Source organism: Callorhinus ursinus, unplaced genomic scaffold, assembly GCF_003265705.2.
Source record: "Callorhinus ursinus isolate GAN/ISIS: 27379988/994484 unplaced genomic scaffold, GSC_fseal_2.0 scaffold106, whole genome shotgun sequence".
NCBI classification, from domain to species: domain Eukaryota; kingdom Metazoa; phylum Chordata; class Mammalia; order Carnivora; family Otariidae; genus Callorhinus; species Callorhinus ursinus.
In genome coordinates this window covers 35,595-58,678 of record NW_027397168.1, presented here as the reverse complement: position 1 = coordinate 58,678, position 23,084 = coordinate 35,595, and the positions used below count along the sequence as shown (strand labels likewise).

Below are 23,084 nucleotides of genomic sequence, written 5' to 3'. Positions count from 1 at the left end.
GAAAGAAAGAAAGAAAGAAAGAAAGAAAGAAAGAAAGAAAGGAAGAAGGAAAGAAAGAGAAAGAAAGAAAGAAAAGAAAAGAAAAGAAAAAAGAAAGAAAGGAAAGAAGGAAGAAAGAAAGAAAGAAAGAAAGAAAGGAAGGAAGAAAGAAAGAAAAGAAAAAAGAAAGAAAGAAAGAGAAAGAAAGAAAGAAAGAAAGAAAGGAAAGAAAGAAAGAAAGAAAGAAAGAAAGAAAGAAAGAAAGAAAGAAAGAAAGGAAGAAAGAAAGAAAGAGAAAGAAAGAAAGAAAGAAAAGAAAAGAAAAGAAAAAAGAAAGAAAGGAAAGAAGAAAGAAAGAAAGAAAGAAAGAAAGAAAAGAAAAGAAAAGAAAGAAAGAAAGAAAGAAAGAAAGAAAGAAAGAAAGAAAGAACGGAAGGAAGGAAGGAAGGAAGAAATGAATTGGCCGGTGTCAGTAGCATGGGGATGCAGTGTCTACAAGTGTTGGAAGAGACAGGCTGCCCACCTAGCCAACCTACAATTCCAGAACAGGAGAACACCCTTCAGCACCGGAGGTGAGAAAAAGACACTTCAGGCAAGGAAAAGCTATTTATCACCAACAGATGGGGACCACAGTCCCCCACAGTTCATTTAATTACTGTATCAATGTTAATTGCTTGGTTTTGACAGATGTAGTGCAGTTACGTAAAATATTGACGTTGGGGAGACTGGATGAAGGGCATAGCGGAGCTCTCTGGGTCTCTGCAAGTTCTGCAAGTTCTTTGTGAATCGAACATCATTCCAGGGTAAGAGGTTTGTTTAAAAAATGTTATCGAACAAATATATGTTTTCCAAAAAGTAAAAAAAAAAAAAAAGAAAGAAAGAAAGAAAAGAGAGATCAGTGGTTGCTGGGAGGGCAAAGGGAACATGAGGAATCTTTCGGCTGCGATGGAAATCTTCACGAGGATGGTGATTTCACAGTGGCCAGAGCTCATTGAATTGCACGTATTCTTGGAGGGGGTGTGTTGTATGTAAATTATGCCTAAATAAAGCTGATGAAAAATCACTAATAAAGACTACACGGAAAGGGGGGGGGTGGAGGATTTTCGTGCATGGGAGGCATCACCCAAGTGGACAAGGGCTGAGAAGCAGAACAGGGGACGAGGCCACGCGGCCAGTGAGCAAGCCCGAGGCCACAGAAAGCAGGCAATGAAGGCTCCTGGCCTGGGTGCCCCCGATCCCCCTACAAAGCTGGGATGGTGTCTGTGGGGACCTGGAGTCACCGGGGAGACCAGCAATCTGGGCCTTGGGTGTGTTGGGAGTCAGCCCCTTCCATTAGCACAGTTTGGGGGTGCAGAGACCTGATGGACAGGGACAAGGAGCGATGCTGTGGGGCACGGGGACACACAGCCACCGGAAACAAGAAGCAGAGAAAGAAGAGGAAGAGACCCCAAGGGGGGAAAGTGGGCGGGCGAGAGAAAGACAGACCGAGAGGCAGAGAGATCACAGGGCGAACACACAGAAGAGTAGGATCAGGAAGTTGCTAATTCAGAAGACCGGCTGGTGTTAGTCATTTTTCAGGAGCAACCATTTTTGGCTTCCTGTTTCAAAACACGTATTCTTGGCAGCCCTCAGAAATGGGTGAATAATTTCAGTTCACTCTTACGACAAAGTGGAAGTTTCTGGACTCTGGCTTAAGAACGGGAGCGTGTCCCCAGACTCCTTGACCAGGGAGACCTCTGGGCTTTACCCCCTTAGCCCCATGGTCTGCAAGGCCACGGAGATAAGACTTAACTCGCCACCGTCAAAGTGAGAGCCGGGTTCAGCATCCAGCTTGACTCTGGGGAGTCCCAACTTCCTTTAATTTCTGGCTCCGGAGCCTTCACATACTTTTCATTTCTTTAAGGCACTTAAAGAAATTCTTAAGATCTTGCATTAAGCAGTTTTAGGTTTTTAGACACAATCATTGTATTTTAAGATGGAGTGCAAGTCCCTAGACTTAGTCTGAACTTTTGACAGAAAATCTAGGATTATTTATTGTTTACTTATTAAGAATTCCGGGGAGAGGTGGTCCTAGGGTTGGTTCAGCAGCACAGGGGCCTTCCACGGATCCTAGACCTTGTGCCTACCCAGCCTAGCTGTTTCTGCTGTTGTGTTCAAGCCTGTTGCCTCGTGGCTGTGAGGTGGTTGCTGCAGCTTCATCCATCACATCATCATGCTACGCCTCCCAGGGGAGCACAGGGGTAGAGAGAGCAGAGGTCGCATGAGACCCTCCAATATTAAGGGAGAAATGGGATTCCCAGGTATTGCGGTATATTCTGCTTTCAGCATCATTGGCCAGACCTGGTCATGTGCCCCCACTCTGGACCAATTACTGCAGACGGGATTGCTAGACTGCCTTAACCCAGACTTCATTCCACGGCCACCCCCAGCCCCAGGCTTCGAGCACAGCCACGCCAACAGCTCTGTGTGCCTGTTAGTAAGGGAACCAGTGAGCCGTGACTGATGTTTGGCCACATCAGTGTCTGCTGCAGCCACACCTCGGAGAGGTGGCTCTTCGTGCCGTCAGGGCGGTGGACACGAGAACGCAAGCCCCATCTGGCCCCAAGCCTGAGGTCTGTCTCATGACCATCCCACCCCTTTAGGATCTTGCCTGTGCTCAGGGGCACCCTACCTTTCGCTGGTTCCAACGGCACTGGGGGAAAATGGGAAGAGAACTCACGCTAGCAGGATGTTTTTAAAGTTCCCAACACCTGTCTGAGAATTTAATGAATATCATAACATTAAAGACTTGGAGGAGGTTCGCCTGGGTGGCTCAGTCGTTAAGCGTCTGCCTTCGGCTCAGGGCATATCCCAGGGTCCTGGGATCGAGCCCCACATCGGGCTCCTTGTTCAGTGGGGAGCCTGCTTCTCCTTCTGCCTGCCCCCCCCCCGATAAAAAAATAAAATCTTTTTTAAAAAAATTTAAAAAATAAAGACTTGGAGGAGGATTTTAGGCTTCCCGTTTTAAAGATGAGGAAACGGTGGTGTAGGTGGCATGTTTTGCCCCAGAACAGAGGGTTACTTTGTGTTATCAAGTCAGTTTGTTGTACAGTCCATGTTCTGCCTGATCCCAGAGGTTGACGATCAGGTTCTTACCTCAGGCGTTCATCCGGGGGCGAGTTCAGCCTCATCCAAGCATGTTTTGGACGTGAACTTCCTCACTCTCATCAGTGAGAGGAGTGGGAAGGGCAGGAGAACATTCTTCCCCTTTGTGGCAGGCGGCTGATGTAGAAACCCCATGATGTGCCCCAGCTGACACATCCTGTCAGTTGCAGGCTCTGTCGTTCATCTGTCGGCTCCAGGAGGGTGCAGGCTGCAAGGGTCTGGGCATGTCTCCCCACTTGACCACTGTCCTGGCCCTTGGTGCGTCCTGGAATGGAGGCAAAGGGTTTGAGGGACAAAGGGGGTGGGCGGTAGACTTGGGGAGGGGGCCTGCTTCCCTTCCCAGTCCTGACCCCAGTCCAGAAGACTTCGGGACGCTCAGAGAGCGACGTGGATCAGCACCCTCAGCTCTTGCCCCGGACCTAAGTCACACCGTGCAAGTTTAGCCCTAAAAATGGTCTCCTGGGTATGGGGACGAGTTCAGACTCCAGAGGGGTTGGTGGAGGGGAGAAGCATCTATTTGGAAGAGGAGGCCGGGGGCTTGTCTCGAGACTATTTCAGAGCAAGAAGGACTGGCGCAGCCCCTGAGGAAACCAGGGATGGGCATCTCTCTTACCAGATCTTCTCTTCCAGCGCTCTGCCTGGGCCCGGTGCTCCAAGCACAGGAAGGTGAGTCTCCTCCCCTTCCCCTCTGCACCCCAGAGGCAGCTCTGGATGGTGTGGTGCTGACCCTGGGAGGGCCTGGGAGGAACCCCTGAAATTTACCCCCAATTGCAAACAATCCCAAATGTATGACCCTCCCGGGTCTCTCCCCACTCTCCACCTGCGCTCCCAACAGCCCCCTAGACAATGGAAGCCCCACAGGATTAGGCTGAACCCAAGGCTCTCCCACACAAGCCCAAACCACCCCCCCGCAGCATCCCTTGGGCAGAGAACATGACAGTTGCCAAGGGCAGAGTTCCAGACGCCATCCTTGATCCCAACTTCTTTACCTTCAATACACATCACCTAGTGACATAATTTTAAATGATAATTTTAAAATTTCACTTACATTTTTGAAATGTATTTTTCATATTTTTTTCGGGCAAAATAGTAGCGTTTTAGAGCCCTTTCACCATTTCTGTTCAGAACGAATGAGACCCACACACCGCTCTTTGGTCTGGATCTGTCCTGGCCTCATGCTGTCTGGCTCACTCACCTCCAGATACCTGAGCCCTCCTTCTTTCTCAAACACACCATTTCGCCCTCAGCTCCGGACCTCCTCACATGCTGACTTCTCTGTGTCAGATGCCCTGGCCACCCCTCTCTGCTCAGCGTGGGTGATTCACCCCGGACCCTCTGCTCTCAGCTCAGATGCCTCTTCCCTCCAACCTCCCCGAGGACCCCTAGATTCCCACACTCACCCCAAGGGCACTCAGCACAGTCTGTACCTGTGGACTCGGACAAGTGTTTGATCAGTGTCTGTCCTCCCTCCATACTTTCAGCCCCGAGAGGGCAGGGATCATGGGTGTGTTTCTCAGGTCTGTAGGACCAGCGGCACGTGGAGGGCATCTGTACGTGGATAGATAGTACTAAGATATAGTGGAAACGAGGAAGGAAGGAGAAAAGAAAGAAAGAGAGAGACCAGCTCCTGCCTCCATGAGGGATTTTGTAACTTTGATGCCGTCTTCCTGTTTCAGGGCTACAGACCCTCTCTTCCTCCGCCACCAGCCTCGCTGAGGCAGATGGGGGTTTTCAAGAACCTTAACAACAAAGAAATAGAGATAAGGCTGAGATGCAGGTAGAAAGTACAGAGCAAACCCAGAAACAGGTGACCCACAGAGGACTTGCTTTGGAGACAGGAAACCTCATCGACTGAGGTCTGTGGGACGCGATGAGCTGGTGCTCCGCCACACCCCCCACTGGACTTCCCCTGGGGCTCTGCAGCCCGCCCGCCCCCAGCCAGGCCACAGTCATTCCTACAACTGCAGACTCCTGTTTCCCTTGTCGTCACAAATGACATGTCACCCTCATCCACTGTCTCTGTCCCAGCTCGCTCTGTCCCCCCAGAAAGTGGCCGTGGGCAGCGAGAGAGGCCACACTCCGCGGCAGACATGTCTGGGCGCCCAGCCTGCTCTGACATCTCCCTGTCACCCTGAGAAAAGCCCAAGATGTGACCGAGTCCCAGGGTCCTATATCAAGGGGGAGAGAAACTGCAGTGAGGAGAATTCACACCCACCTAGAAGGGACCTGGCAGGGATGGAGGGGTCTCCTGGGGGAGGACGATGGAAACGTTCTAAAGGGGCGGTGACCATTGCGCAGCTCTGCAGGTTTGCCTAAAAATGAATTGAGCATCTAACAGGGATGAATCCTGTGGTATGGTGCCTTTCTCACAAGCGGACTCTGAGAGCCCACTCTGCTTCCCTCCTAGGGGTCCTGCCCAGACCCTCCATCTGGGCGGAGCCGGGCTCTCTGATCCCCCAGGGGCAGCCGGTGACCATTGTTTGCCAGGGACCCGCGAAGGCTGAGACATTCCGCCTGGAGAAGGAGGGAAATGACCTACACCCAGATGTGCGGAACCCACAGCATGAGACGCAGGCCAGATTCCCCATCCCCGTGGCGAGTGAAGACACTGCTGGGCTCTATCGCTGCCTCTATCATAACGGTGTCGCCTGGTCTAAACGCAGTGAGCCACTGCAGCTGAACGTGACAGGTGAGGATGCCTCTGCTCTGCCCTCAGGTTTCTCTGGGACGGGGTGATGGCCCGATGTGGTCTTCTGATGGATGCTCAGGGTTCCCATGGGTGCTCAATGCACAGACGAACCAGGCTGAGTGGGACAGACCCTGGGGGCCTCCGCCGAGCATCAGTCCCTCTGTCCTGGTCACAGAAACAGCCCCCCCCCCCCCCACACACACACCTACTCCTCATCTGGTGAGTAACAGACCTCAGCCTGGGGGCATTGCTGAGGTGGTGGGTGCGCTCTGTGCTGGGGATCAGGCTCTAGGCCCAGCCGCCTGCCTTTGGCTTGGATTGGGAACTGGTAAAACCACAGTGAGGGGCTGCCACCTGCAGGGCAAAGGACACTCACTGGTGGAACTACCTCTGTACCAGGTGCTGTGAAAACAGTCAAAGCTAGCAGAGGCTGGATGTGGGAGGCACTCCTCTGACCTTCTGAGAACCCCCCGCTCCTTTAATGCGCAAAACGATGCAAGTTTCAAGCCCAGGGGCACAAGGCTCTGAAGGGTGGAAGCAGCCCGGGGGAGGGAGGGGCAGAACTCGGGCTGTGGCCACCCCCTTGTGGGCAGAGTCCTACCCTTGGCAGCTCTGCAAGGGACAGAGAGACCGACAGTCTTCCAAACTATGGGAGAGAACGGGGCTCTTGATGGTTATGTCCCAACGGTGGCGTTAGGTCACCTAGAGGAAGACAGAGCCCCTCTCAGAGAATCCTGACCCCACTGAGTGGGGGGCGCACAGGCATGCCCCCCACCTCTCCCCCCTGCCCCCTCTCTTGTTGTGAAGACTGAAGTTCAGAGCAGAAACCCCGCAGCCTTCCTGCCGGCATCAGGGTGGAGATTCCAGTCCTGCCTCGGAGCTCTGTGCCCGGGGACCGAAACCGTGCGTGCCCCAGTTTCCTCGCACGCAAAAGGGGTGACAAATTCCTGACCCTGGGGTGCAGGGGACGCAGGAATTGGTTTAGGCAGGGCACGGCAGTCAGGTCGCTGCCTGCTGAATGCCACGGCCTGAAAAAGTGCTGGTCTTACTAATACTGACCGTTTCTTCTCACACTTTCTTTGTATGCACCAGACACCCACCCACTGAGCGCTGGATGCACACGGGGAATGAGGAGAAAGGGTCCCTGAGCTCCCAAACGTTAATAGCATACAGTATTATAGATTATATAATGTGATACATTATATTATGTGTCATGTCTTCCTATAATTCATATATGTAAATACCTACCTTATAATAGTAAATATGTGTAATTGAGATACAATTGAGATATATAGCTTATGCATTACAAGTAATCTTAAATGATATATCATTAAAATTATTCATGTAAATGAAATTATACACATAAGTTAAAACACAGAACTTAAAAATGTATATTTATATTTATTATATATTACAACGGGTGGGCTCCCAAGACAAGGTGTTGAGGGAGGGAAGTTCCAGGAGGTGAAGTTTTCTGCCTTTCTTAAAGGACATTGAGGACTCAGCCTCCAGGGCGGCGGGAGGGAGGGGGCACTGTCCGGAAGAGGCGACATGGGGGCTCCACCCTGTGCGTGGAGGAGCCTAGCAGGACTCGGTTTGACCACCTGTGAAATGGACGTGCGGTACATGCCTAGAGCGAAGGGCCAAGCCGGTGCTGGAGTGACTGGCTTCAGGCAACAGGAGGATGTGGAGTCTTGGCTTCTGCACTCACAGAAGGGAGATTCGCCCCCATCGGGGGGCTGCTGTGAGAAACAGAAGACATCAGCGATGGGGATTTTTGCACGTGGGGTGGAAATCCAGAAGGAGGTGAGCAAGGGGAGGGTGGAGGGCAGCACTGTCCCACAGACCCTCCTGCAGGAAGGGCTCGCTGTGTCTCTGTGCCATCCTGCACAGTGTCATTAGCCAGGTGTGGCCCCTGAGCTCAGGAAACATGGCCAGTGCAGCTGAGGATCTGACTTTTAAATTTATTTAACTTGTGTTTCAATGGAAATCGTCCAGTGAGGTTATCACACTGGACAGCATGATAGGGCATCTCCATCCTCATAGAAAGCCCCATGGGCCTGTTCTGGAGGAGCCCCCTTTGCGGGGCAGGGGGAGTCGGGGAGACTCAGCCTTCTCTGTCCAGCTCAGGCCTTTGACCGTGCGCTCAATTCCTCCTTCCCAGGAGACCCACAGATGCACTGGGAGGACAGTAACAGTCCCGGTGAGTGAGGGGGACAGAGGAGCAGAGTGTGCTTCTTGGGGAAGGGGAAAGAATGGGCTTTGGGGTTGGTCCTATTCCAGCTCTGCTAAAGCCCTGTGGACAGAGGACTTCAGCATTCAGGACCCTGGTTTTGTAATGATGCTTCCCGTGTCACACGACTACTATGCATTGCAGAGATTTTATACCTAGGTGTGTGTATGATCAGCACCCAGCATACCCATGGTAGGCAGTTGGTGGCCAATAAATGCACATCCCTGATAATCTGCTTCCATCTTCCCTGTTCCCCTAGGCCTGTCAACAGAGCATGTTTCTGTCCTCACTGGGGTCTCTGTGACCTTGTTCCTTTGTGTCTTCCTCCTGGTCCTCATCTTGCTCTATTATCAGCACCAGAAAAAACACAGTAGGTCTCGGGGAGAGGGTGGGGGTGCTGGGAAGAAGGGATCTCTTCTTAATTCACACCCCTGACTGTCCTCAGGCCCCCCCGGCAGCAAAGGTGAAGAGCAGAGGCCCCAGGAGAGGTGAGGTTCCTGAGACTGACCCTGGACCCCCTCCCAGTCCTCTGCCTTCAGGGGGGCCCCCTCAGTGCTCACTGTTCTTTCCCCTCAGGGTTAGCCCGGCTGTTGACATCCTAGAGAGGACACCAGGTAAAAGGAGGGACAGGCCAGTGAGCGGGGAACGTTTGGGAACATTCTAGGATGTTCCCGAGGCGGTGCAAGATTAAAATCTGAGGCTGTGAGTTTTCAGGCAAACTTGCCCTCCAAGACCCACCTCAGAGACCTGACCCTTGTCCCCTTCCCTCCAGATCTGGCCGCAGTCGACAGACTTCCTGAAAAGGACGGGGAAATGCTTCGCACCCCAGTAAGTCCTTGTACCCATTACCAACTGCTGCATTAACAGATGCAGCTTGACGAAATGATCTCTGTTTCTTTGCTCAGCAGTTTGGAAGCAGATTAGCGGGGTGGTTCTGGCTCAGGGTCTTTCTGGATCAGGGTCTTTTCTGGAGGTGGCTGTGAAGATGTGCACCACTTCTAGGATGGCATTCCCCCCCCGCCCCCCGCACGACTGTTGGCAGGATGCTCAGTTCCTCCTGGGCTTCTCCATGGCAGCTGGCCTCCCCAAGAGGGAGGGCCAGGAGCCACATTACGCCCTCACTCTGCCATAGTCTACTGGTCACCCAGGCCAGCCCTGATCTTAAGTGGGAGGGAACTACACACAGTGGTGATTCCAGCAGGTGGGATCACGGGGGTCACCTGGAGGCTGGCTACTAGCCCCCCCTTCCCACAGTCCCCTACCCTCTCTTCAGCCACCCTGACTCACCTGGGTCTCTCTCTCTCAGACCCCTACTGCAGGAGGCCCCCCAGACGTGACATATGCTCAGCTGGACCACTGGATCCTCACACAGAGGACAGCCCAAGCCGTATCCCCGCGGTCCATGGAACCCACAGCTGAGTCCAGCACATATGCGGCCCTCGCCAGACACTGACTCCAGGCCCAGCTGGCCTCCACTCCTAGACACACAGGAAGCCATTCCTGCAGAAGCGTGAAGTGGCCGTTTGGAGGGCTTCCGGGTGGAATCATCCCTTTCTGGAAAGCCATGCAGTCAGATTTCCTGGAGGCAAGAACTGGTGTCAGGAGGCCTCTAATCAACATCTAGGAGATGCACGAACCATGCGGTCCCTCCTAAAATCCACTAGATCCTTGGAGAGAACGTGTAGCCCTTATTTCCAAAGACCCAGCTATGGACTCCAGACTCCTGGCAGTTTCCAGAGACTCAGCTATAGTCACTTGGCTGTTTCCAGAGACCCAGCTGTGGTCTCCCAGTCACACAAGTGATTCCAGATGTGTCCTGTGTATCCCTAACTGCCCCCCAGAGGCTCTGATTTAATTGTCCACTCTAAAGGCCTTCCAGAGTTCCAGAGTTGACCTTGAACCTGGACTACACATGGGCAGCTGATAGCTGAGATGCTGTTTTCTGGATTATGCTTCTCTTTGTTCATCAATAAAAGTTTTCACAGCACCCCCCCCGCCACAGTAGCCCTGCATGGGGAGCTTGGTCCCAGTCTCTGCTCAAAGCTCAGAGCAGGGAACAAGACAAAGAATGCATTGGTGTTTTCTGAACTGAGTGTCCCAGGGAGGAATGAGGGCAATGCTAAGGAGACGTGTGCCCGAGTAAACGTGCAGGTGATAGAACCCTACACTCCACACACACACACACACGTCCACAAATGCATGCATGCATGCACGTACATGCAGACACATACCCCTACATGCACATGTCACAAATATACCCATGCACATACACACACACCTACACACGTGCACACACATGCACACAAACTACACAAACGAATAACACATGCACATGCACTAATGGATATGTATATATGGACCATACGAGGGAGTTGGTGAGGCTGTGATTGCACAGGGAGGGACCCTGAGGCTTTCAGTCCACGCCGCAGAACATGGCAGCCTCCCTTTCCCATCCCTACTCCAGGCTCATCCACACTGGACGCCATGCATTCTCCAAACACACAGCACCATCCAGCTCCAAGACCTTGTCCATCTGACCCTCACTCCCTCACCCAGCTAACGCCCTTCAAGTTTGGGCTTGGACGTCGTTCTTCCTAACGGGGTTGCAACAACTGCTCCATGTAAAGTGAGGGTATCGGTTTCCCATGGCTGCTGTAACAAATCACCACACCCTTCGTGGCTTCCGACAACACAATTTGTTATCTTACAGTTCTGCTCGTCCAAAGTCTGAAATCAGTTTCTCTGCGCCTGAAATCAAGGTGTCCATAGAGCCGCGTTCCTTCTGGAGGCTCGAGCGGAGAATCCACTTGGTAACCTTTTCCAGCTTCTAGAGGCTCCTGCATCCCTTGGTCCGTGGCCCATCCTCCATCCTCAGGGAGCTCTGTGGCATCTTTAAACCCTGCTCTGGTTAGGATTCCTGCTTCTGTGACGCCTCCTTCCCCTTCCTCTGACCCTCGTGCCTCCCTCTTATAAAGACCCTCATGCTTACACCGGGACCGTGGGACAATCCAGGATCATCTCCCCTCTCCAAATCCTTAACTCACTGACACCAGTAAAGACACCGTTTGCCACGTGAGGTAAGGTAACGTGTAAGGCAGCATGTGAACGGGTTCGTCTCCCACTAGTCTGTAAAATGCTGGGTGTTTTGACAGTCTAATTTCCCTGCGCCCAGAATGACTCTGTGGAGCAGAACCTGCTATACCCCTTGTATTAGCCACGTTTCAGGTGTCTATAAACTTGACATCTGTCCTAGATGCATGTGCTGGACATGACCTCAGTCACTGCGTTGACTTCCAACCTTCCTCACTGACCCCCCTCTCCTGAGCAAAATCCTCTTCCTGGGGGTGCACTTTTCAAACACTCACCAGCTGATCCAGAGTGCACACCCCCAACCACCTCCCTTATGAGGTTCTCACACTCTGGGCCACTCTCTGCACGTGCCTTCATCACCCCGGAGCCACGGAACAGACAACAGGGTCATCTTTTCCACTATAGAGCCCACTGAAATTGTGGAGTCCAGCCAGTCCTGAGCCTGCCCACCCTGGCTTGCTCATTCTTCCTGTAGAAACCACACCAAAAGCTCTAGCTAGCAATCTCCGCTTGCCCCGCCGACCGCCCCTGGAGCCCTGCGTGGTGCAGTGTGCCCCTCCTCCTGAGAACTGTAACAAACCATCTTTCAGTAGTGTTGTTGCTCTGTACCCTGACTGTCCCTCACAGTTCCTACGAATACACAGGATTTTTCAATCACCCTACTGCTGACTTGGGATCGCGTTCACCTGTTTGCTTGTGCGGGCAGTTAACTTCCATCACACATGAGGTGTTATGCTCCCTTAATCACACACATCCTGATGGGGACGGGGTGTGGGCATCTTGGGGGCTGTTTCCTGAGAGCCCCCTGCCTTGTGGTGTGCAGAAAGCAGGTCGCCGTATTTCCCTGGATCCGTTCTCCATCTTCTATTTCACATCACATGGTGTCCAAATTCCATGCCTCTCTCCCTGACCCCCCAGGACCTGACCACATGGGCGGGCCTCATGGCTCTGTTACTTGAACGGGATCCTCTCCTCCCTTCCTCATGGCCCCTGTTATTTCTTAATGTCTCCGCACACAGATTAGGCTTCTGTCCACAACTGCCCACTCGATTGCCTAGCACTGTTGCTGATGGTTACAGGGTTTGTAGACAAGACAGCCGCATGCTGCCTCCACAGCAAACACTTGGGATCTGCACAACCACGTGCCCACAGCGGGGCCAGCTATGCCACCAGAGGCTGTGAGGTGTCCAAGACGCCTGCCAGGAGAGCCCCGAGCCCCCTGTGGGGTGGGACGTGTTGTATCTCTACCTGGCTTGTGGGGTCAGCCTCGAGGACCCCACTCACATTAAAATGGAACATTACCCTGACAACTGCTAGGGGGGCCTGAGTGTCTCATTCTGATTGATTTTCATGTCTTTTATTATTATTATTATTATTATTATTATTTTGCTATGGGGAAGGTAGGAAACCCGCATGCCTGCTATAGGCCTTGTATTAAAAGTTTTATTACATATTAAAAGAATATTTTTGAAAAATTCAACCTAAACTCAGCTGCCTTATTATGGTGCAATTGCTATTTTACTTCTTTGCAAATATTAACATTTTTTATTTTTTTAAAGATCTTATTTATTTATTTGAGAGAGAGAATGAGATAGAGAGAGAGAGAGAGAGCATGGGAGGGGGGAGGGTCCGAGGGAGAAGCCGACTCCCTGCTGAGCCGGGAGCCCGATGCGGGACTCGATCCCGGGACCTAAGTGACAGGGACTGTAGACTGTCAGCTCCGCTCTGGGACCTGGGGACAGGCTGCATTTCACCAGCTGGGAGGGTCTGTCCTGGCTCAGAGAGGGTGGGTGCCTGGCTTTTCAACACGATTTCAATTTGTACTGAGCTTTGATTTTCCATTTGTACTCAAGGTTAATTTCTATTCGTGCTCAAGGTTCTTCCTCAGATTGCTACCCTCTACTCTGCATCTTCATTTTCTTCATTACGTCCTGTACTGAATTTCTCTTTTTCATGTAGGGACACATTCTCTCTCTATTATTTTTCAACAATTAGTATATTAGTCAGGGTTCTCCAGATAAACAGAACCAAAAGATTCTGTTATAAAGATTGTATATAAATATATATAAAAATACATTTATATATAATATGTATACATAATATATACATGTATTTTTATATATATTTAAATATATATTTATTATAGGAATCAGCTCTTAGGTTATGGAAGCCAGAAGTCCCACCACCAGATCTCTGCCATCTGGAGCCCCAGGAGGGCTGCAGGTATAATTCAGCCCCAGTCCTCAGGCCCAAGAACCAGGCGCTACAATGTCCAGGGCCAGAGAGGATAGTTGTCTCAGCTCAAGAAGAGAGAGAGAGGGAATTGGGCCTCCTTCCCCTGTCTGTTCTATCTGGGCCCTCGGAGGATGGAGGATGCCCACCCAAATGGGGAAGGTGGACCTCTTCACTCAGTGACTGAACCAAATGCTAATCTTTCAGAAACCTGCTCACAGACTCACCCAGAAGTGATGTTTTCCCGGCTCTGGGGACATCCCTTAGCTCAGTCGGGCTGACTCCTAAATAACCTTCACAGTCAGAATGGTGTATTTCCCCCTAACATCTGTCTTGTTTGCCTCTGACCTGAGCCAGGCTCTCAGCAAGGGAAGAGCGGAGAGCCTGGCATTGGGCGAGAGAGGACTCCTGAGTCTTCTGCGCCCTCCAGAGCAGGAACGGCTGACCAGGTCGGGGTACCTGCTCCAGTGAAAAGGAGTCCCGTGGGTCCAGGCAATGATGTCACTGGGGAGCTGACACAGTTCTGGGGAAATTGTAAAACGAAAGCAAAATAAAGCCCACACCTCTTCCATCTTGGGGACTTGGTGGGAAGAGGAGGGGGAGAGGGCAGAAAAGCAGACATTGTGAACTAGTCTTTCCTTCCTGACCCTCCAACACGGACACAGGCGTCAAGACTCCGGCCATGGGTGCAGGGACATTCCGACAGGACGGATGTCCCTGTTGCTCCGCGGCCCCCGAGCGCCACCTGGAGGATGAGCCGCGTTTAGCACTCCTGGTGGCTTAGTGTGGCCAGGCAGAGAGCGCGGGTCCACCTTGCCCAGGGACTCCGCCCAGTTCCCCTGAGGTGTGCCCACGGAGACAATGCCAGGAGGCCCCAGTGGGCCCGTCATGGTGGGAGGAGAGATCCCACCTGGGCCAGGCTGCGGGGGCAGGAGCGGGTGTCCCGACACTTCCACTGAACCCCTGGGACAAAGGGGACATCGAGATGACCAGAAGGGTCCCCAGGCCCCAGGGAGCAGAGAAAGGCTGGACCCTGTGACCCGGGGGCACAGACATCAGCTGGGCCTCCAGCAACCTGGTGAGCAAACCCCACATCCCCAGGGACCAGCAGGAGGCGGCAGAGGCGGCTTCTCCCTCCACCTGGGACACCATCCTGGGCAAGAGCATGGAGACCGGCAGCAAAAGATGCAGGAGTGTTTGCAACGATTGGGAGGGACTATGCACGTGCGTGTAAATGTGTGTGTGTGTGTGTGCGCGTCCCCTGCTTAAGACGGGGCAGCTCCTGAGTGAGACCAGGTCACTGATGGACAAAGACATTTTATTTCTTCTGCTGAATGGCATTACATCCGGCTCTGTTACACACACACACTCATGCGCACACGCACATCCCCCAACACACCCATGGTGGTACGTTCACTTACGTGCGGACTCTGTAACTTCTCCAGGTTTGAATTTCCTAACGAATGACTTCTAACCTTTCTTCGATGAAACAGAGCAACTCCTGTGCTATTGTTATAATTGCTCCCATGGTTTTCAAGCGTTTTCTTTCTTTCCCAGCACGAGCAATCATCTAGAGGCCCTCCTTCAACTGCTTTTTCACTGAAATCCACTAAAGGCATGCTTGCACGCGTGGGCTTCCATGGCACCCTTTCGTGGTTTGCAGCACGTCCTGCTGAGCCCCCGCCCTCTCCCCAGGGTCCCGCTCAGCTGCTCAGTATCCAGTTGCCCCCTCTGGTTCCACCTTCCTGCCTGGGCAACATCACCTAAGCAAGAGTCACTGATTGGGAGGCGGTCAATGGCAACACCCATCTGCAGTGTTGGGGTCTTTCTCTAGGGCTGAGTTTCAACAGAGCATCACCACCTTTTCCTCCTGCTTCTTTGGGAACCGAGGATGGTTGCTTTCATGTAGAAAGAGAAGTGCTTTTCTGGGGAGAGTAGCCCTGACCCCGAGCCCCAGGTTCCCTGCAGCACGTGGGGGACTGTCTCCGCAGGGGCCACATGGCCTCTGAATCCACAGGGCTGCTTCCTGTGTTGTGTCCATGGCAGAGCCCATGGGTCTGGACCTTCCGTTTCTTTGAGGCTGGGGAACACGGAGGTCTGGGCATCAGACATGTGGTTTCAGGCCAAGAATCGTAGAGCACATGGGCCTTGATGCCTGGAGGGACGGCAGACATAGAGCGCTTGATTCTCTTGTCCTGGAAAAACAGTGGCTACAGGGGCTGGGTCTGCCCTGGGCTTGTGTGCCAGGTCTAAGGAGAGCCCCATGTCTGTGCCCCCGGTCCAAGAGCACACCACAGACCCCTCCTCTGTCCCCTTCAGACCTCACCTTGCTGACTCCAGGACCCCGAGGCAGTCCCTACCCCAGGACTCCAGCTCTGCCTGGGAGCCCACCTGGTGTCCATGGCTCAGCTAGCCACTCCCCTGAGCTCTGATCCTAAAAGGCCCAGGCCTTTCCCTTGCCTGCCTCCTTCTCCTGGGAGGTCAGTACAGGTCTTAGAAGCTCCAGGACACTTCCAGGTCCTCAGCCTTCCTTCCCAGGGTGAGCAGGTGGTGCACGGGACATATCAGAATCCAGTGGATGCTTTCAGTCCCCCCAGGAACTGGGCCCTAGAAGAAACTGTGAAAGGAACATAGGATTCGCTGAACCATAAAGGCCGGTAGAGTTATAGGAGAAGCTTTTGAGAATCAAGGACATGCAAAAGCCCCAAGTTGCTAGAGGCCTGGGAGGGAGGGGGACAGACAGGGAGGAGACGATGCTATGACTGCGTGTCATCATCAGGGATGGGGCTCCGGACCGCCTCCGCTAGTCACAGTCCTGTGTTCTGTGCCATAAATGGACCCAGGGAGCCCCACGGGGGTCCAGACAAGAACCAGCCCCCATAGCAGCCCCAACAGTGCAGGAAGCCTTGCCCACCAATGTTTGCACAAACGTTATTGTTTCTTTAGTGGTTTTGCATCTGTAGACTTCAGGGTTTTCAGTTAGAACCTGGATTTTTTTTAAAGAAATATCTTATTTTTAACTAATCTCCACAGCCAAGGTGGGGCTTGAACTACATCAAGAGTCACATGTCCTACCGACTGAGCCAGCCAGGGGCCCCACAATGGGATGTTTGACAGCATGAAAGTCCCGTCCTGCCTCCTTCTCCCGTCCCCCCAGCCCCGTCAGCGCCCCCTAACAAGAGAGCCTGACCTGACCATCTGGGAGGGAGGGGTGAGTGTGCAGAGCAAGGCCCAGAGTCACAGGATGCAGAGGAGGGCAGAGACAAGAGCATCGTACATGAGCAGAGCGCCACCTGCCCTGGAGAGCGGGAGGGAGACCCGGCCTGAGCGTTCTTCCAATGCGCCACCTGCCTCTCTCCGCACCCCTCGCCCAGAATAACATGAAGTTGTCGGAGAATTTCATGATTGCCCTTTGCGTTTGGGGAATGCGTAGCTTGAGAACAGTCAGCCTGGTAGGACCAGGAGCTAGCCAGAAACTTCCCCTTTCTGCGCTCCACACCATCTGTCTGTGGCTGTCTCTGTAACTATGTATCTTTCTACTTGGCTGTCTGGAATCTATGTGTAACTATGTGTGTGTATCTATCATCTCTTGTGTGCCTAGGTTTGTATCCAGTTATGTATCTACTTATCCCCCTAAGAATGCACCTGCCATCTCTGCAGTCCCATCATCTCTCTGTGCGTCTACCCATTCAACACCTGCAGCCCAGCATGTCTGTATTTATGTCCATGTGCACGTATGTACTCTGCGTGTACTTTATCACGTATCATCTATCTCTATATCTACCTCCCTATTATCTCTCTGTCTGGCTCTATAATCACCAGTTAATTCTAGGGGCGTTCCATCTGGACGTGGGTTCAGCCTGGCTATGTAGTATCTCACTGGAACTCCTTCCAGAAATCAAGGCTCTGTGATCCAACAGAAGAAGGTAGAGCTGGGCCTGTGCCCCCCACTTCCTTCCTGGGAGACCACAGACAGGAGCCCTCGGAGCCCTTCCTGCTCACCTCCTGACCCCCAGCGCCCTGTCCTGCCACCTCAGGACGAGGATAGGGCAGATCGCCAGCGGCTGGCCATGTCCCGCAACCCCACGCGCTTCCTGGGCCTTGGTGAGTGGGGGAAGGCAGGGGCGCAGCGGGTGGAGACTCCAGCGGGGTCCAGGTCAGCCTCAGTCAGCCTCCATCCAGGCCTGCAGGTCCCCGGGGAGGACTCTCCCTGCAGGCCCTGCCGCTCCATGCCGGGGGCCTAAGCCAACCGTGCAGGGACCAGAGCCTCTGACTTTGGGATGGGGTGGGTCAGATGGGAGCAAGGCCAGAGCAGGTGTCTTGGGGGTCACCTGGGAATGGTCTGGAACCCGCTACAGGGGAGAGAAGCTATCTCAGGGAGTTCCTGTTGACTGAGGGTGGTTTGGGGGCCGGCAGCACACTGACCCCCACAGAAGGTCCACCGGCCACCGAAGACAGAGGAAGGAGCCCTGTGTCCAGGAAGGAGTCGGGCCCTGCGGACACCCTCCTGCGAGCCCCGGGAGACCACAGCAGGCCTCTGACCTCCGGAACTGAAAAAGCATAATAAACCTGCTTTGTCATAGCAGATGAGGAACCTCAGACCCCTGGTGTCTGACACTGTCCTCAGTCGGTTCCCAGCCTTCTGGAAACGGATTCCAGCACCGACCTTTCCTTCCAGCGCCTTGACCTCAGCCCCTGACGTGTCATCCCAAACCTGGGAGCACCAGTGCCCAAAGCCCAGCCTGGCCACATTCTGGAGGCCTGGGCTTCATGTCCCAGGTGCTGCAGTGGCAGGTGGTGGTATGCAGAGCTCGGCCCCGGCTGCTTATGTCACACTTGTATCTCTGATCTTTCAAACCCCTGTTCCTAAGAAATTAATGTAATATTTTCCCAACTTACCCTGTGGCTCTGGTGTTGATGGGATGTAAGCTTATCTTTACTATAAAATATATTTGTGTATATTCGCATCGGGGTGCACTTTTCCCATGTCTCACAGTTTAACTGTGTTTTGCAGTGTGTAGAACATTCATCGGTTTCAAACACTAAAACCCCCTGAAATGGTGCGTTCAGAGATGATCCACCTCCTCTGTCCCCTTCACACCCTCCCTCCCGCTCCCACACCGCAGGTGACGATTTTTGTCAGATTCTGGTTTTCAGAGCGAACAAGCAATCTGTGGAAAGGTAAGTCAGCAGACACATCGTGTTACTTAGCTCCTTTCTCAGAAGGAAGTTAGCCCATTCTAGAGCTGTGTACCCCACTTTCTGCTTTTCCAGTTCCTGATGCTCCTGGAAGAAGTCGCTGCAAACTCCACGCTGGAAACAGTGCACATTCACGCCCGTGCGGCTCTCTGGCCAAGGAGTCTGACGGGGTCCCATGGGCTGCATGAAGCAGTCAGCAGGGCTGCGTTCCTTCCAGCGGCTACAGGCGCTAAACAAAACACTCGAGAACAACAAATGGATCAAAGAAAAAAATCGTAACAGAAACAAAAAATATCTCTAAACAAACGAAAATGGAAAGACACATACCAAAACCTGTGTATAGGCTGCTGCAGAAGCATTTCAGAGAGGGAAATTTGTAGTTGTGAGTGCATCTGTTAAGAAGTTAGAAAGATCTTGGGCGATTGGGTGGCTCAGTCGTTAAGTGTCTTCTTTTGGCTCAGGTCATGATCCCAAGGTCCAGGGATCGAGCCCCGCATTGGGCTCCCTGCTCAGCGGGAAGCCTGCTTCTCCCTCTCCCACTCCCCCTGCTTGTGTTCCTGCTCTCATTATCTCTCTCTCTGTCAAATAAATAAATAAAATCTTTTAAAAAAGAAATTGGAAAGATCTCAACTACACAGCCTAACTTTACACCTCGAGGGACAAGAACAAAAAGAGTACACTAATCCCAAAGTTAGCAGAAGGAAAGAGGGAGAGTGGAAAGAAATGAAACAGAGACACACACCCCTGAAAAAAAAAAAGAAAAAGAAAAAGAAAAGATCAATGAATCTAAGAGTTTGTTATTTGAAAAGATAAGCCAAATTGACAAATGTTTAGCTAGACCACCTAAGAAGAAAAACGAGAGAAAACTTGAATAAAATCGGAATGGAAAGAGGCATTACAACTGACACCATAGAAATATATAGAATCGTTAAGGGACTACTACCAACAACTCCATGCCCACAGATGACATAACCTGGAGGAAACTGATCAACTCCCAGCAATACAGAACCTACCACGACTAAATCAGGAAGAAATAGAAAATCTGAACAAACCGATAATAAGCAAGGAGACTCAATGGGTCATCAAAGACCCGTCAACATAGAAAATCCCGGGACACCAGATGGCTTCACTGGCAAATTCTACTGAACATCCAAAGAAGAATGAATGCCAATCGTTCTGAAACTCTGCCCAAAAATTGGAAGTGGGGCGGGGGGTGGGGGGGACATCCTCAAACTTGTTCTTCCAGGCCAGTCTTATCCTGATGTCAAAATCAGACGAAGACACTACCAAAAAAAGAAAAAGAAAAATTAAATAGAGACCAAAGTTTTTACCTGTCCTTCATAACTCCAGAACAATTTCCCAGACAGATCATTCTTACCAGCATCTTTTTCCTTTCGGTGTGTTAATTAGTCTTGAATTTGGATGTCCAAGTATCTCCCTGGGTTTAGGAAGTTCTCGGTTATCATTTCTTTACATAAGCTTTCCGTTCCTTCTCTCTCTACCTCTCCTTTTTCTGGAACTCTAATCATTCTGTTCTGTGGTAGATGCTGTCCCGTGCCTTCTATTAATTTTACTCATTAACTGAATTCCTCGAGTCCAGAATTTCTATTTGGCTCTTTTGTATGATTTCTATCTCTTTGTTAAATTTCTCTTTTGGTTCGCGTATTGTTCTTCTTTTCTTGTAACTCGATGAGTTTGGTCAGTGCAGCTATTTTGAAATCTTGGTCAGCTACATGGCAAAATTCCAAGTCTGAGTTCAGTTACTGGACGGCTGTCCTCATTTTTGCTGATGACATGTGTCCTTGATTCCTTGATTCCTTGTGATCCTTGGTGTTTCCCGTGGCTGTTTTAGCATTTGAAGTGGCGGTCACTCCACAAATCTTTAGTAGCCGTCTTCGTGTGGGAGATGTTTTTTCATTGGTCCTGCTTATATGTGATACTTTTTCCAACTTTTCAAGGATGCACAAAATTCGTAAACTTGTATTTCCTTTCTGGTCCTTGAAACCCACCAGGCTGGCTGCTGGAATCTCTCTTTGTTTTGCTACAAGTGTGTGGTTTCTCTGTTGCCCACAGACCCCAGTTTGTTTTCTGAACCTGCACAAGGATCTGGCCACAGCATGCAATGAGGTGTGGGTTTTCACACTTGGGGAGTGGAGAGCACGCTTGGGTTGGGGCTGGGGGTGTTGGGGGTTCAGATCTCCCAACAGCTCAGAGACAGGCTTCCTGCTGGGGTCCTGAATGCAGTCAATGGGAATCACATCTGTTTAATCCCTTGGATATTCTTATCTGCCTCTTTCCCCATCTCCTGCTCCCCCCGTCTGGAGGTCCTACTTCAATACTCTGGGTGTCTCCAGCAGACCCACACAGCTGGGGAGGCCGGGCACCCACTCACTGTTCTCCCATTCCATGTTGGCTAGTTCAGCCCTCCCCCAACTATGCCCCCCACCCCGGGCGGAGGGGTGACTTGACTGTCTCAAATGCATCTCCATTTCCTTCATTTACAATAAAGGGTCAAGATACACATGTCATTTTGAAATATATGTACCTTAACACTTGGTGGGTGTTTCCCGGTCTCTGTAAAATGTTCAATTACATATCTCTTCGGCTGTTGCAGACATAATCCTCGTTGCTGTCCTTCTGACACAACAAATCCTCATTCTATTCCCCAAGCATCTCGAATTTCCACATCTGGTCTCTCTATGCTGCCTTCTGGAAAATCCCTCAATACTGCATTCCAGTTTTATAAATGGCTCTTTAGCTTTGTCTTGTCCTTAATGGAAATAATTTTTGAATGTATTGGTTTCATTGGATTTTTCATCTCTAAAATTTCTTAATTGTTTCAAGAATTGCCTATTTTTCTGTAACATAATCCATATTCTTGCATCAAAAATTCATCATCTCCTTTTATTTTTTCAGATATTTAAATATGCTTAATTTTATTCTCATATTTTCCTATCCATTCTATTTCCTTGTATATGATAATTCCTATTCATCAGTAGCTTATTATCCACAGCATTGTTAGGATCACTCTCTCATGTCCATTACTAGTGGGCACTCTCCTCCCACACACCTGTTCGTACAAGAAGGGTTTCTCCTGGGGCTGTTCTGGGAGTCGGGCTGACCGCAAGAGATAATTGCAGCTTCTCCTGCTCTGTGGTGTCCACTCTCTCAAATGTCACATCTGTTCAGGGTTGTGTTAAGCAGGGATGGGTCCAGTGCAACCTCAAGCTCACAGTCACTCACAGAAGAGAAAAGCTGCCGTGAATCTGTTTTACATACACATAGGGGAGGTGGCCTGAGTCAGTGAGCGGAGAAACCCCTGTGCTTGTCCACAAACACACATTGGGGAACACCGCAGTTTCCAGCCTTCACCTGCAGCCCTGTCCCCTGCCTCCCTGTGAGGACCCTGGGGTCCCTTTCTGTGTCCACATGGGTGGAAGTCTCTACTCAATGACCCGCTGATGGTCCTGGGAATTGGCAGCTGCTCATCTTTGTTCTCTGTTCTTTCTTGTGGTTCCATGACTATTTGGGGAACTTTCATTTCTCAGTTCCTGCATAAGACTGTTTCTACACATCTCAGAAATATGGCAAGTAGCACCTATTGGTATGAGGAGCATGTGAGGGGTCTTGACTGGATGCAACAAACATCCACGTAGGTTGAGTCTGACCCCATAATCCTCCCATGTACCAAACCCCTCTTAACCTGCTCTGAAAACTAACGATGATGGATCCCCTCCCATGAACTGGGAACCACTGAATCCCACAACTACCCTGAGGAGTGAGGTTCAGGACAACAAGACCTAAATAAGGAAACAGGCTTGAAGACAGGATGTTACCACCCTGGGCCACAAGCAAATGGATAATAGATGAATATTTAGATAAAAGTTAACTTTTCCTTCACAATCAGAACTCTAGCTGAAATAAATGTCCCCTACAGCTTACAGGCAGGACCCCAGGCTGGGGAAGACAGCTCCGTCCCAGGAGCAAGGGGCATCGAGGAGCCAGGAGAGACACACAGGGATGTTCCCAAGAAGGGGGAGGGGTGTGGACGGTATCACAGGAAAATAGAAATGACCATAGAGGTTGTGATAGAAAGAAAGGCCACGCTCCGGAGCCAGGAGAGGGGCTGTGCTCCCTTCCGTATTTGCCTGTTTTCCCCCCTGGGCTCATTGCCACTGTGATTTCAACCTGGGCTGAGCAGATTTGTCACACGTGTGTCTGTGTTGACATGAGCTCCAAATAGTGGCAGGAACGCGTGTCCACTGTAGCATTTCCAGGGCTTGGGGACCCATTCCATGGTGAGGACCCCAGGGATGTGCTGAGGATGAAGAAGACCCCATGGGGAGGCTCTGGGAGGGAAGGACATGCCCTGTTCTCCTCACCTGGATGGGGCATCTCAGGAAGCCTTGGGGTGCACTTGCTATACCATCCTGGACACCAGAACAGGGCTCAGGGAAGGGGCTGTTCCTCTTCCTGTTGTTACATCCTGCCAATGACAACCATGTGATGGGCAGGACC

General features: G+C 51.5%; 1 protein-coding gene, 2 long non-coding RNA genes and 1 pseudogene across 6 annotated transcripts; 3 read left to right on the top strand and 1 right to left on the bottom strand.

Moving 5' to 3' along the window:
* Positions 1-3,218: 3,218 nt before the first annotated feature.
* On the top strand, positions 3,219-10,031 carry LAIR1 (leukocyte associated immunoglobulin like receptor 1). The gene is made up of 10 exons (XM_073889351.1): positions 3,219-3,381; positions 3,754-3,789; positions 5,531-5,812; positions 7,977-8,016; positions 8,173-8,204; positions 8,305-8,415; positions 8,491-8,533; positions 8,622-8,659; positions 8,818-8,873; positions 9,352-10,031. The coding sequence occupies exons 1-10, from the start codon at positions 3,348-3,350 to the stop codon at positions 9,496-9,498; spliced, it is 819 nt and encodes a 272-aa protein (XP_073745452.1). The 5' UTR covers positions 3,219-3,347; the 3' UTR covers positions 9,499-10,031.
* A 4,637-nt stretch (positions 10,032-14,668) lies between these two features.
* On the bottom strand, positions 14,669-20,023 carry LOC112806770 (uncharacterized). The gene is made up of 3 exons (XR_012377079.1): positions 19,945-20,023; positions 18,622-19,849; positions 14,669-15,984 (listed from the first exon to the last, which is right to left on the bottom strand). It is a non-coding gene; the product is annotated as an uncharacterized lncRNA (long non-coding RNA).
* Positions 16,413-18,713, top strand: LOC112806643 (uncharacterized). Of its 4 annotated transcripts, none has more exons than XR_003203913.2 (3): positions 16,413-17,471; positions 17,954-18,548; positions 18,642-18,713. It is a non-coding gene; the product is annotated as an uncharacterized lncRNA (long non-coding RNA). The 4 variants fall into 4 exon arrangements; XR_003203911.2 differs by having other exon boundaries at positions 17,784-18,548; XR_003203912.2 differs by having other exon boundaries at positions 17,726-18,548.
* Positions 20,024-22,150: 2,127 nt separating the features above from the next.
* LOC112806490 (leukocyte immunoglobulin-like receptor subfamily B member 3) overlaps positions 22,151-23,084 on the top strand; it is a 13,840-nt pseudogene continuing 12,906 nt past the window's right edge.

Bases quoted from the DNA above. Each gene is read 5' to 3' on its own strand.
- LAIR1 (XM_073889351.1), top strand. From the start codon at position 3,348: ATGTCTCCCCACTTGACCACTGTCCTGGCCCTTG. The intron at 3,382-3,753 runs GTGCGTCCTGGA...CTTCTCTTCCAG, and splicing joins GACCACTGTCCTGGCCCTTG to CGCTCTGCCTGGGCCCGGTG. The intron at 3,790-5,530 runs GTGAGTCTCCTC...CTTCCCTCCTAG, and splicing joins GGTGCTCCAAGCACAGGAAG to GGGTCCTGCCCAGACCCTCC.